Genomic DNA, 13,147 nt, shown 5'->3' with positions numbered 1-13,147 from the left:
CCCAAGAATCTTATATCCAGCAAAACTAAATTTTAGATTTGATGATGAAATAAAAACCTTCCATGATAAACAAAAGTTAAAAGAATTTACAACTAGAAAGCCTGCACTACAGAACATCCTCAGCAAAATATTCCAAGAAGAGGAAATAAAAAACAATGATGAAAATCAGCAGAGGGAAGGATTACACTAAAGGAAAATTTAATCAGAGGAGAAACCAAATCACATTAAATACCAAAATTAAACAAAAATAGCTGGGAATACAAATCATGTCTTAGTAATAACCCTGAATGTTAATGGCCTAAACTCACCAATCAAAAGACACAAACTAGAAGATTGGATCAAAAAATTAAAAAAAAAAAAAAAGAAAAGATCCAATATTATGCTGCCTCCAAGAGACTCGTCTCATAGGAAAAGACATCCACAGACTAAAGGTGAAGGGTTGGGAAAAATCATACTACTCACATGGACTACGGAAGCAAGCAGGGCTTTCCATTCTCATATCAAATAAAATAGACTTCAAACTAAAGTCAATCAAAAAGGACACTACATACTGATCAAGGGAACCATACACCAACACCAACAAGACTTAACAATTATAAAATCTATATGCTCCAAACAATGAAGCATCTTACATTGATCAAACAAACTCTTCTCAAGTTCAAGAGTCAAATAAACAACAACACAATAATTTTGAGTGACTTTAGCACACCTCTCTCATCACTAGATAGATCTTCCAAACAAAAGCTTAATAAAAAAACAATAGAACTCAATAATATAATCAATAACTTAGACTTAACTGACATATATAAAATATTTCATCCTTCATTGAGAAAATACACTTTCTTCTCAGCAACACATGGATCCTTCTGTAAAGTAGACCATATACTATGCCAAAAAGCAACTCTAAGCAAATATAAAAAAGTAGAGATACTACCCTGCATTCTATCAGATCATAATGGAATGAAATTAGAAATCAATAAAATAAGAAATAAAAGCCACTCCAACACCTGGAGACTAAATAATCTGTTAGTGAATGAACAATGGGTTGCAGAAGACATCAAGGAGGAGATTAAAAATTTTTTAGAGGGGAATGAAAACACAGATACAATGTATTGAAATCTCTGGGACACTATTAAAGCAGTTCTAAGAGGAAAGTTCATTGCATGGAGTTCATTCCTTAAAAGAAGAAAAAGTCAACAAATAAATGACTTAACATTACATCTCAAAGCCCTGGAAAAAGAAGAACAAATCAACACCAAAAGCAGAAGACAGGAAATAATTAAAATCAGAGCTGAAATCAATGAAATTGAAACAAAAGAAACAATCGAAAAATTGACAGAAAGTTGGTTCTTTGAAAAAATTTTTAAAAAATTGACAGACCCTTAGCCATGCTAACGAAGAGAAGGAGAGAGAAAACTCAAATTACTAACATACATGATGAAAAAGGAAATATCACAACAGACAGTACAGAAATACAGAAGATAATTAGAAATTATTTTGAAAACCTGTAATCCAATAAAATAGAAAATATTGAAGGCACTGAAAAATGTTTAGAGTCATACAATTTGCCCAAATTGAATCAGGATGATATACACAATTTAAACAGATCAATTTCAAGTGACGAAATAGAAGCCTACCAACCAAGAAAAGCCCAGGACCAGATGGATACACAATCAAGTTCCTCAAAACTTCTAAAGAAGAACTAATACCAATACTCTTCAATTTATTTCAGGAAATAGAAAAAAAGGGAGCACTTCCAAACTCATTCTATGAGGCCAATATCACCCTGATTCCAAAACCAGGCAAAGACACATCAAAAAAGGAAAACTTTAGACCAATATCTCTAATGAACATGGATGCAAAAATTCTCAATAAAATTCTGACAAATCGAATACAAAATCATATCAAAAAGATCATGTACCACGATCAAATGGGATTCATCCCAGGGATGCAAGGTTGGTTCAACATACAGAAATCAATAAATGTAATTCACCACATCAATAGACTTAAAGATAAGGATCATATGATCATCTCAGTAGATGCAGACAAAGCATTTGACAAAACAAAGCACCGCTTTATGTTCAAAACACTAGAAAAATTAGGGATAACAGGAACATTGTAAAAGCTACTCTTACTCCATCCTGCCTTCTTTTGATTGATAGATATTTTTTAGAATGGACTAAAGACTCCAATTAAATGTCAGAGATGACACAACAGACAAAAGAGCTATGTACAAGAGATACACTTTAAAGACAATGGTAGCTTGAAATAAAGGATTGCAGGGAATACCATTTAAAAGCAAGCATACTGGAGTGAGTATCTTAATATCAAGTGAAGGATATTTCAAAAAGAGTATGGCCAAAAATGTAAGCATATTTCATAATTATAAAGTGGTGAATTCATCAAGAAGACATAAAAATCATAAAAAAGTAGACCCTAATAACAGAAAGGAAGGTCTTTAAGACCCATATTCAAGTGAAATCAGCAAGAGGAAGAATAATGGATAGAATGAATGCTCTATTTTATTAATACACACATTCATGAAAATTATAGCTTGTTCAACAAAATAAAAATAGCTGTACTTCATAAGAATTAAAAAATTTTGTGCATCATAAAACAGTATTAAGAAAATGAAGAGACAACCTAAAGAATGGGAAAAAAATATTTACAAATCATATTCTATAAAGGTTTAATATCTAAGATATTTAAAGAATTCTTGTAATTCAATAATAAAAAAGACAACCCAACTAAAAAGCAGACAAAAGACTTAAAATATGTATTTCTCCAAAGAAAATATACAAATGGCCAAAATGCACATAAAAGACATTCAACATCATGCAGCATTAGAGAAATGCAAATTGAATCCATCAGGAGATATCACTTCATAAATACTAGGCTATAATGAAAAGACATTATAAAATTTATGAGATGGAGAAATAGGAAACCTTGTGCATTGTTGGTGGGAATGTAAAATGGTATAGGCACTGTGGAAAATGGTATGATTAGTCCCTCAAGACAAAAAAAAAAAAAATTGAATTATCAGATGACCCAGTAATTCCACTCTAAGGAATTCCACTCCAAAAATTGCATACAAGAGAAATGAAAACACATGTCTATATAGAACCTGTCCATTAATGTTTATAGAAGAAATATTCATAATAGTCAAAATGTCCATCAAAGAAATATTCATAATAGTCAAAATGTCCATGAAAATGTCCATTACAAAGATAAATTGTGTTATATACATACAATGCAATATTTTTCAGCCATATAAAGGAAGCAGGATACAACTTGAATGAGACTTGAAAACACTACCATAAGTGAAAGAAATCAGTCACAAAATGTCATATATTGCATGATTTCTTTTATATGAAATATTCAGAAGAGGCAAATCCATGGAGACAGGAAAATCTACGGCTACCATGGGATGAGGGAAGGGAGAAATAAAAAAAAATGTTACACAATGGATATGGGCGTATGATGAAAAAGTTTGGAAAACTAGAGAGAAGTGGGAGCTGCACAGCATTATAAGTGCACTGAATTGTATACTTTAAAATGGTAATTTATGTTATGTGTATTTCACCTAATAAAAAATTATAGCTTACATTTTTATAAGAACTCATTGTGTACAATGTCATCATCAAAGTTATTTTTGTTCTTTGAAAAAGCAAAAAAAAAAAAAAGTATATAATGTGTTTTAGTACATATCAATAATCCAATAACCAGTAGCTATTTTTGTAGTATCATTCCTTTAAAGTAAGGAAACTTGGTTCCCTATACATAATCTTAAGTGTTATAATATAGTAGATTTTGAGGAAATTATGCTGTCAAAAAGATTACAAAATAATGATATACCAAGAATGGTCAAATCTTATCCTGAGCCTTAAAACAGTCTAACAAAATTTGCATTTTAATTTGCAAGAGTTAAGCAAAACTTCAGAGTTTGACCAACCAGCCTTATACTATTTATGTGACCATGGGCAATTTATATAACTGCTCTATGAATTTTACTTTCTCATCAATAAAATACCTAATTAATACAAATGTTCAATGAAAAATGTCCATTAAAAACCCTGGCACATAATTAAATATAAGTGATAACCACAGAACCATACTATTACCCAATTCAATCTAAAATTCATTAATGCTTTAATAAAACTGTATTTACTCCCTAGTACATGACAGGCACTGTGTTGGGTGCTGGAAAAGTCTAGACAATAGGCTATTCTGATTGATTCAGTAATGTGAAATTCAGCTGATTGAGGGGTTAGGAACAAAAAGGTGGTGAGAATATACACTGAAGGGGCATGGGTAGGAAAAAGTAAACAAAAGAACACAAAATAAACATCTATTAAATAATTCAAGGAGAGATTAATGTGAACAAATTGGCTGACATAAATTAAAGGAGGCAAATAACCTTATTTAAGCATTAGACAATTTAAATATTTTTAATATCACCCAAGAAAAAGATCTTTGATACATGCTTGGAATTTACACTTTGTAAGTATTTGAATCAGTTAAGCTTAAAGTTTTATATTCAAAATTTTACATTCAAAAATAAGTAACTGAAGCTTAGAAGTGATTGAATTTCTTCATATAAATATTCATAACATTTTGGACTCTGACAACATCTTGGAATATAATTTAACACTGAATCACAGTCAACGGGCAATGAAAAGTTCAGGTAACCAGGGTATTGACTGGAAGGGGACATAAGTAAATTTTGTAGAATGAAAGAATCATTCTGTATCTTGATCAACATATTGGTTACCAGACATATACACTTCAAAACTCCTTGAACAGTATATTGAAGATCTTTCCTTTTTATGATTTGTAATCATATTTTAATTAAAGACAGGCACCCACATAAACACACATACATTGAAATATATGTGAATGATATATGCATTAAAAAATATATATTCACTCCTTATATATATTCACTTTAATTTTAGGCAACTATTCCTCAGAGGTTACTTAAAAGTATTGAACTCTAGTTCATGAAATATATACTTAAGTGTTTGTGGATATAATATACAGACGTCTGCCACTTTAAAATGTAGCAAAAGATAGATTGATGGATGGATAGGTATGTCATAAAACCATGAGTAATGAAATGTTAACAAAATCTAGGCAGCTGATATATAGCTATATTGCACAATTCTTTTAACTCTTCTTTTTGTTTGAAAAGTTTGATAAGATGTTGGGGAAAAAATCAGTTTAGAACCTTCAACAACAGAAAAAAAGCTGATTATAAAATAGTAATGATCATGCAACTCTACTTTTTGTTAATTTCTATATGTGTATGTATACATACATTTATGTATGTTGCATATTCAACTATTCCCTCTTAACTAGATCCTTTCAATTCACTTAAAAAATAGTTAAGAATGTCTGATCCGCAAACATAAAACCACAAAGAAGAAACTCCCTTAAAATCCCACACGACTTCCTTCAACTGCTACTAGGTCACTCCTGTCCCCTTCCAAAGTCACATTTCTTTTTATTCTTATTTGTTCTCTTTAGTTATGCATGACAGTAGAACGTATTCTGACATCATATGTACATGGAGCATAACTTCCCATTCTTGTGGTTGTACATGATGTGGAGTTCACTGGTCATGTATTCATATATGAACATAGGAAAGTGACGTCCAATTCATTCTGCTCTCTTTCCCATTCCCATCCCCCCTCCTGTGCTTCCATTCCCCCCTGTTCAATCTGTCACTTCTCCCCACACACCCCATTGTGAGTCAGCATCCGCATATCAGAGAGAACATTCAGCCTTTGTTTTACGGGGGATTGGCTTATTTCACTTAACACGATAGTCTCTAGTTCCATCCATCTCCTGGCAAATGCCATAATTTCATTCCTCTTTATGGCTGAGTAATATTCCATTGTGTATATGTACCACATTTTCTTTATCCATTCATCTGTCTAGGGCACTTAGGTTGGTTCCATAGCTTAACTATTGTGAATTGAGCTGCTATATAAACACTGATGTGGCTGTGACACTATAGTACACAAAGTCACATTTCTTAAAGAGGTAAGTACACTTCTCCTTTCCATGTTTTCATTTACTCAATATAAAACTAACATAAACTCCAGCAAAATGGCTTTTGCTGAAGATACTAATGACTTCTTTGTCACCACACCAAATGGACATTTTTCAATCCTCATCCCTGGTGGAATACAAAATATCAAATTTGTCTACTCTTAAATTTAAAATAAGGGAAAGACACTATTTGTTATGTAAAACAAGCTTTAGAAAAAAGCTGGGTGCCTATAGTTTCAGCTACTCAGAGGGCTGAGGCAGGAGGATTGCTTCAGCCCAGGAGTTCTAGAATAACCTGGAGAACGTAGTGATACCTCATCTCAAAAAAAAGTTTAATTTCATTATATGACCAAGTTTGAAAATAAAAAGGAGAAAACTTAGAGGCTAAAATTAGGAAAAGGGACCAGGGGATGAAGAAGAAAAGAAGACAGAACCATAGTCAAAATAGTAAATGCCGCTGGTCTATTTTCATTACCCAATTCTATAGTATTTTGAAATTCGAATGAACTCATAAACTATTGTCCACATTTCTTCAATTGGCTCAATCTATATCTATATCTATATCTAATCTATATCTATAGAAGCTCTGCCAAATGGCCTATTTATGTAGAAATTATTCTCCAAGTTACAACAATAATCAAAGAAGTGAGTCCCAAAGGATCAGACAAATCCAGCCTGGTATCAAATCAGTACAAAAACTATTTCCTAAGACTTTCATGGCACAGAGTACAGCTGCTCAAAGCCTTCCAAGGAAACCAGCAACTCTGCAGTAAGATCAGCCGTTAAAAAATAATTCTGTAAAATGGAAAATAAAGGGAATTTCTTTGTAAACATGGGCTTGGGCATGAAAGATGAGCTTCTAATTTGAGGCTAAATATGCCCAATTTGAATTGTATTCATTTTAGATGGTCACTTTTTATAATACCATCACGTTTCTGATTTTGAAGATGCACACGCATTGATTAGTCAAAGAATAGTAAAGAACATTCTAGTACATGCAAAACAGTACAAGTATATGTAAAGTTAGTCACACCAGAGCTTTCTTTACTTATTTTCCTTTAGAACTTCTCCACTTATCTTGGTCACATCCCGAAGGTTCCTTTCTTTATTCTTGTCATCTACCCTCCCAAGGAAACAAATTCACTCATCCCACAAACAACTCAGCACCTCCCGTGTGGAGGCCTAAACCACCTTCATTGCCTGGGTGTAAAGAAACACAGAGGATGGCTAAAAGCAAAACATGCTGTGACTATTGGAGGATTTTATTTTAGCCTACCTTTTCACACCAAAACCTCATACACAGTAGCATGACTAGGCTGTTTTTAAATGTTAAATTGAGTTTTTCACTTACCTTTAAGCTCCACTAACCAATGGAAGTATCACTGAATAAAATAGCACAACTTCAATTAGGAAGGAAACACAGAAGGCCTTCATCACAATCTAGACAAACCCAGAGTGAAAATCTGGGTGACTTCTGAAAACCCAGGGTGACTGTTCAGCATAAAGTCCAGATTCAAAACTCGAATCCTTTTGGATCACAGACCTCTTTGAACATCTAAGTTAAGGAGCCTGTGGCAGGCAGCTTCTGATAGAGTTCCCAGCAATCCCCACTTCTCTGTATTCACAACCTTCCTCTAGTTGAGCTTGAAGTGGCGTTAGCAACTTGCTTCCAGTGAACAGAAAGTGGCAAAAGGAGGGGACAACGTTTTTGTAATTAGGTTACAAGACCATGACTTCCATTTTCCTAGCACTTTTTCTTGCCCTATTACTTGCTTTTCCTGATAAAGCAAGCTATGTGTTGTGAGATGTTCCATAACAAGGTCCAAGCAGCAAAGAAGCATGGGAGGCCTGAGTCCCACAAGCCACAAGGAACCAAATCCTACCAACACCCATGTGAGCTAGGAAGCGCATCCTCCCAGGTCAACGTGAGACAGCAGCCTGCAAGAGGCAGAGCCAGAGGGCCCAGCTAAGCTGCACACAGACTCCTGACCCACAGAAACTATGAGGTGATAAATGTGTATTGTTTTAAGCCGCTGAATTTGGGGGTAATTTGGTTTACACCAACATAAAACTAACAAAATACCCTCTATGAAAAGTACACAATATACAAACTCCAGTATACATTTAAGGGAATGTCCATCAGTTGAATGCCTAAGTAGTTCAGACATTACAGATCAGGAAACTTCTGATATGAGAAACTCAAAATGATATGCATAAAAGACCTGTAGCAAATCATGCCATGTCCTATACCAAATGTAGAATTCTTTCCTTCCTAAAGTATTATTAAGAAAGTTTATATTAAATATAATTGATATAATATAAATATTAATATATATATATCAATACATATTAGTATATATTAATTTATATAAATATAATGTAAATATTACCACAGGTAAAATAATACCAAAGTCAACTAATGCCAAAATGTAATATATTTCAAAGGTACTAAATAGGTATTGAAGATAAAATAGAGACAGTCAATTTTGAGATTTTTCTGTCCAGTTGGTGAGACAAAAACAAACACACGCACATGTACACACACAAATATCCATCATGATGGTAGTACAAATAGAGATTTGCACACAGAATCCACTCCTGTATATAATATAATGACATTATTGAAGTTTAATTATAATCTAATTAGAATAAATACCTGAACTGTTTTTCCAAGTCCCATGTCATCACCCAGAATACATCCTCTTCCTTGGATGTAGTGTCCATAGAGAAACTGAGCTCCTTCCCTTTGGTAGTCTCTCAAATACCTATTAATGGTATAAGGAATAGAATCTCCATCTTCAGATAATTTAAAGGCATTAGCAGATGATGGAAATTTTCGGTCTGGGAAAAATGGTTTTTCCAAATCTTCATCATCAAATATAAAACTCCTGGGGCAACCTTTAGCAGATTTTACTTCTTGAAGTCTTTTAAGAGGTATTTTCCTTTCTTGAAAATCTGAATATAAGACAACAGCAAATGACTTGCCATTTTCATCCACTGTGATAGATTTTATGCTTGCTTCACAAAGTTTTTCATCATGTGGAGAAGGAGCAAGACATCTTTCTCCTGGAAGCCACCTGTCTACAATAATAAAGAAAAGAAAATTTTCAGATCTAGCTTATAAATAACATCTTATCCACTATTATGAGAAAAAAAAAATGAATCTAAAAATCTTTTTAAAATAACTGAAACAAAGTAAAATATATTTATGTGTAGATATTTTCCTAAAATATATTATCAGATGTCCTATAATAAACAAAGGGCATATAATTCACTTCCTGTCACTCTTATCCTGGTGATATGCCATAATCCCCTGGTGATTCTGATTCAGTACATATGGGTCATGGGCATCTGGTTTTATTATTTTGTTTCATTGTTATTGTTGAATTCAAATATGAGACTGATGCTCAGCCAGGGTGAACCACTGATTTAACTACTCCTACTGACTCATGAACATTATATATTATTCATGATATGACAGAGTAAGATTGAGTAGGATTTGGTAAAAAGTAAGCTAAATCCTTTGGACAGCAATGTTTCTGTGGTTCATCTGTCTGCATCTTTTTAAATTATTCCCACCTCCTTTCTCTGGAGACAGGTGCTTCTTTTCACGGTCAATACTGCTGCTTCTAAACCACTGTTCCAATTGGTATTCAACTAGACAAGGGAAACTCCAATTACAGGGTGATGTTACAGCTTTGTCACAACCTTTTCCCTTCTAGGTTTCAAATAGTGAGGTTTTTAGGAAATGAATTCTAAGTTCTCTAACACCTTATTATTCTTTGAGGAGTCTGATCTCTATATTTGTGAACTTATCCTGTGCTGAACTGTTTCTTTTCCATCCTGAAGATACAGCACTGTGAATGGAGAGGAGTTCTTGACACAGTATACTATTAGTACAATTTGAAAGGTACCAAATAAAGGAAGCTAAGTAAAAATTTTTCCAAATGGAATTTCTTTTTTTTTTTTTTTTGAAATGTTTTTTTTAAATTTTTTATTGTTGGTTGTTCAAAACATTACATAGTTCTTGATATATCATATTTCACACTTTGATTCAAGTGGGTTATGAACTCCCATTTTTACCCCGTATACAAATTGCAGAATCACATCAGTTACACATCCATTGATTTACATATTGCCATACTAGTGTCTGTTGTATTCTGCTGCCTTTCCTATCCTCTACTATCCCCCCTCCCCTCCCCTCCCCTCTTCTCTCTCTACCCCCTCCAAATGGAATTTCTACGGCAAGATTCCAAAGTATTATATGACTATAATCACAAGAATATTAAGAATTATTTTTCTTACACATTTCTCATTAAGATAAGTAGTTTCCTAGAGTCTTCCTAATGATCTCTAATTAGATTTTCATAACATCCATGATCATAATATGACGTTTATATTGTCTTAAGCAAGAATAACTCCTTATGATATTTTTCATCAATTGTTCCTCAAAAGTAAAGCCATAATTCCCATTAATTTTGGTGAGGTGGTTTTATCACAGCAATCATAAGTAAGCAGGGAAAAACCTGTTTCTACTAATCTTTCAATCCAAACTGAGAACTGTTACACTATTCTGAAAGACAGAGTTTTAATGTGAAATTAACACTCTGATCTACTGTAAGGGTAAAACAGCAAATGGGTCAGTGGGTCTTGTCTTAACAACAGTGCTGTTTGAGAATTAAAACCTAGAGTTCCCTTACTACAACTCTTAACACATTGATTGATGTAGGTTGTCTACCTAGCAAATGTCTTCTCCTTTTTAAGACTTAATTCTTTATCTATTGTTCAACATATGATTGAAGCAGCAATTATTCACTAGACATTGTCTTACAATGGGTATAAAGCAGAGAAAAATTAATGTAAAAAATGATGACTTGTCTTTCTGCATCTGATTAACTGGGATCATTAATAATTAACTTTTCAAGGTAGAAAACAATTAGTCAACCCTTAATCCTCTTTTTATATTACTCCCATATCCAATCCATCAGAATCTTTCTGGTGCTACTTCAAAAATATCACTTTCCTCCATGCCACCATCACTCTAAAGCAAATACTAGCCAACTGTAATATCTGTAATGAATCAGATATTAGCTATTTTTTGCTAACTCTAAGTTTTGAGGGCATACATTCTTTAGTCACTGTAAGGCAAAAACAACTGCAGATAATAAACAAATGGGGCTGAGTTCTAATAAAACTTTATTTACAAAAGGAGGCATCAGACTAGATTTGGTCTATGAGTGGGCAGTAGCTTAGTGACCTTTGCCCTAATGCACATCACCATCACCTTAGCAACCTAAGCAACATCCTGTCTCAACATGAAATTTCAAAGAAAAAAAAAAAGGGGGGGGGGGGGGAAGGGTCTAAGAAATGTGTCCCAAGTGGTATAGCATGTGCAAAAAAAACCGTGAAGGGCATCACATAACTTATGGGTATCTTTCTGCTTCCTGAGTTTGGATAATTTCTAGAACTAAACAGATAGGGTCTGAGCTAGGGAGGAATCTCTCACTATCCAGACTCCAGAACAAACTGTCAATTGGGAGGGTTTCCTGTTGGACTGAACGGAGGACTGGAAGTAATGCTAGACCATGATCTGTTCTCTCGCCCTCTTTGATTCACCCTCCTTGCTACTGGAATATGACAAGCAGGCTCCCACCCCAGGGCCCCTAAGCTTTCTGTTCCTTCCACTGGAACTTTCCCTAAATAGCCAAGTGACTAGATTTCACTGCAAATGAGCATCCCAGTGACCATCTCTGCTCAGCAGCTTCATCTGTTTGCTTTTACCTGCAGACTCCTATAGGCATACGTGTATACATACTAGAGGACCCTGAAGGACAATGTCAACAATCCCAGCCCTCAGAGTTCAGGCTGGCACTGTCCTTCCTGAAACTTACCCCTCAATTCCTCATCTATTTAATGAGATAAACACCTTACTCAACGGAAAAGCGAGTCGATAAACAATCAGAAAAAAACACTCAATATGTGGTAAGCTACTAATTTAGGGACAAGAACACCTCCCCGACGACTTGTGGCAGCATATAAACCCCTGCCTCAACACAGCACGTATTAAAACTGTGCAATAAAAGTAAGCGAACTAAACAAATATCGCAACCTTCGCCCCTCTCCTTAACGACCCCTCCTGCCCGGCACGGGGCGTACATTGATGAAGAATGACGTCTAGGCACCACGTGGGCAATCGCATAAAGCTCTGCAGACACCCGTCTAATTTAACAATCACAAAAACTAGGCACTGACGCCAAGTTCACAGACGGGGACACTGCGCCAGGTGGCTCGGCAGTGCTGCAGGGAGTCTGACTGCAGAGGCCAGGTCCACCACCCTGAATCGCTGAATGGGTCCCAGCCCTAAAGGGGTTCGGACTGGCAGCTGTCACTCCAGGGAGCATAGCGCTCTGCCTCGGCCGGGGGGCGCGGGCGCGACGCCGCAGGCAGGTGTCCGCGGCGGCAAGCGCGGAGCCTATACCTTTGCGGGCGGATTCCGCGCGCGACCTCGGGGCCTCCGGATCCATCGGGCCGGGGGCCGGAGCCGGGCAGCCCGGCGGCACCGAACCCCTGGCGGGCGGGCGGGCCAGCTGCGGCCCACGCCACCGCCAGCCGCGCTCCGCGCATCGCCCCAAGCCCCTCGCGGGGCCGGGAGGGGGTCAGAGGACCCAGCCGAGCGGGTCGGCGGCGTCCGAGACGGGGCACTGGGTGAGGCTGGCGAGATGGCGCTCCCCTCGTCGACGCGGGCCCCTCCGCCGGTGGGGAACCGGAAGCGGGCACAGGTCCCAGCTAATCTCCCCCTCAGGGTCGAGCTTCCCTCCACAGCCCACCGCCACTTCCAAGCCGGACTGAAGAAATCCCGCGAGAATGGGCTCTCGAGCTGTCACCAGAGTATCGCGAGAAGAAGACCTTGGCTCCTGTGGGCGGGGCCAACCTCCGGACGTCCTCTCCCCAGGAGACGCCTATCCGAAAAGCCCGCGGGAACTGCAACTATCGCGTGGTTTGCTGTCGCTCTCCGTGCTGAGCCGGCTTTTGCTGCTGAAAGGAGTTGGAAAAGGCTTGGGGACTGGGGTCGGGGCAGGGCTGGTAAGGAGCG

At 36.5% G+C, this 13,147-nt stretch overlaps 1 protein-coding gene across 4 annotated transcripts in view; it reads right to left on the bottom strand.

Annotated features, from left to right (window-relative positions):
• Window positions 1–12,933, bottom strand: part of Ercc6l2 (ERCC excision repair 6 like 2) — a 117,556-nt gene extending 104,623 nt beyond the window's left edge. For 2 of the 4 annotated variants that reach the window (XM_027955829.2, XM_071602515.1), the window contains exons 1-2: window positions 12,533–12,932; window positions 8,711–9,135 (exon numbers count right to left, since the gene is read on the bottom strand). In XM_027955829.2, the coding sequence (XP_027811630.2) occupies window positions 8,711–9,135; window positions 12,533–12,578 (471 nt within the window). In that variant the 5' untranslated portion in view covers window positions 12,579–12,932. Of the gene's footprint in view, window positions 1–8,710; window positions 9,136–12,532 lie in introns of those variants that run through there. The other 2 variants (XM_071602517.1, XM_071602516.1) reach the window with 2 other exon arrangements.
• Window positions 12,934–13,147: the final 214 nt, after the last annotated feature.

The sequence above is a fragment of the Marmota flaviventris genome, chromosome 16 (genome assembly GCF_047511675.1).
Source record: "Marmota flaviventris isolate mMarFla1 chromosome 16, mMarFla1.hap1, whole genome shotgun sequence".
Taxonomy (NCBI): Eukaryota; Metazoa; Chordata; class Mammalia; order Rodentia; family Sciuridae; genus Marmota; species Marmota flaviventris.
This window is presented reverse-complemented; position numbering and strand designations above follow the sequence as displayed.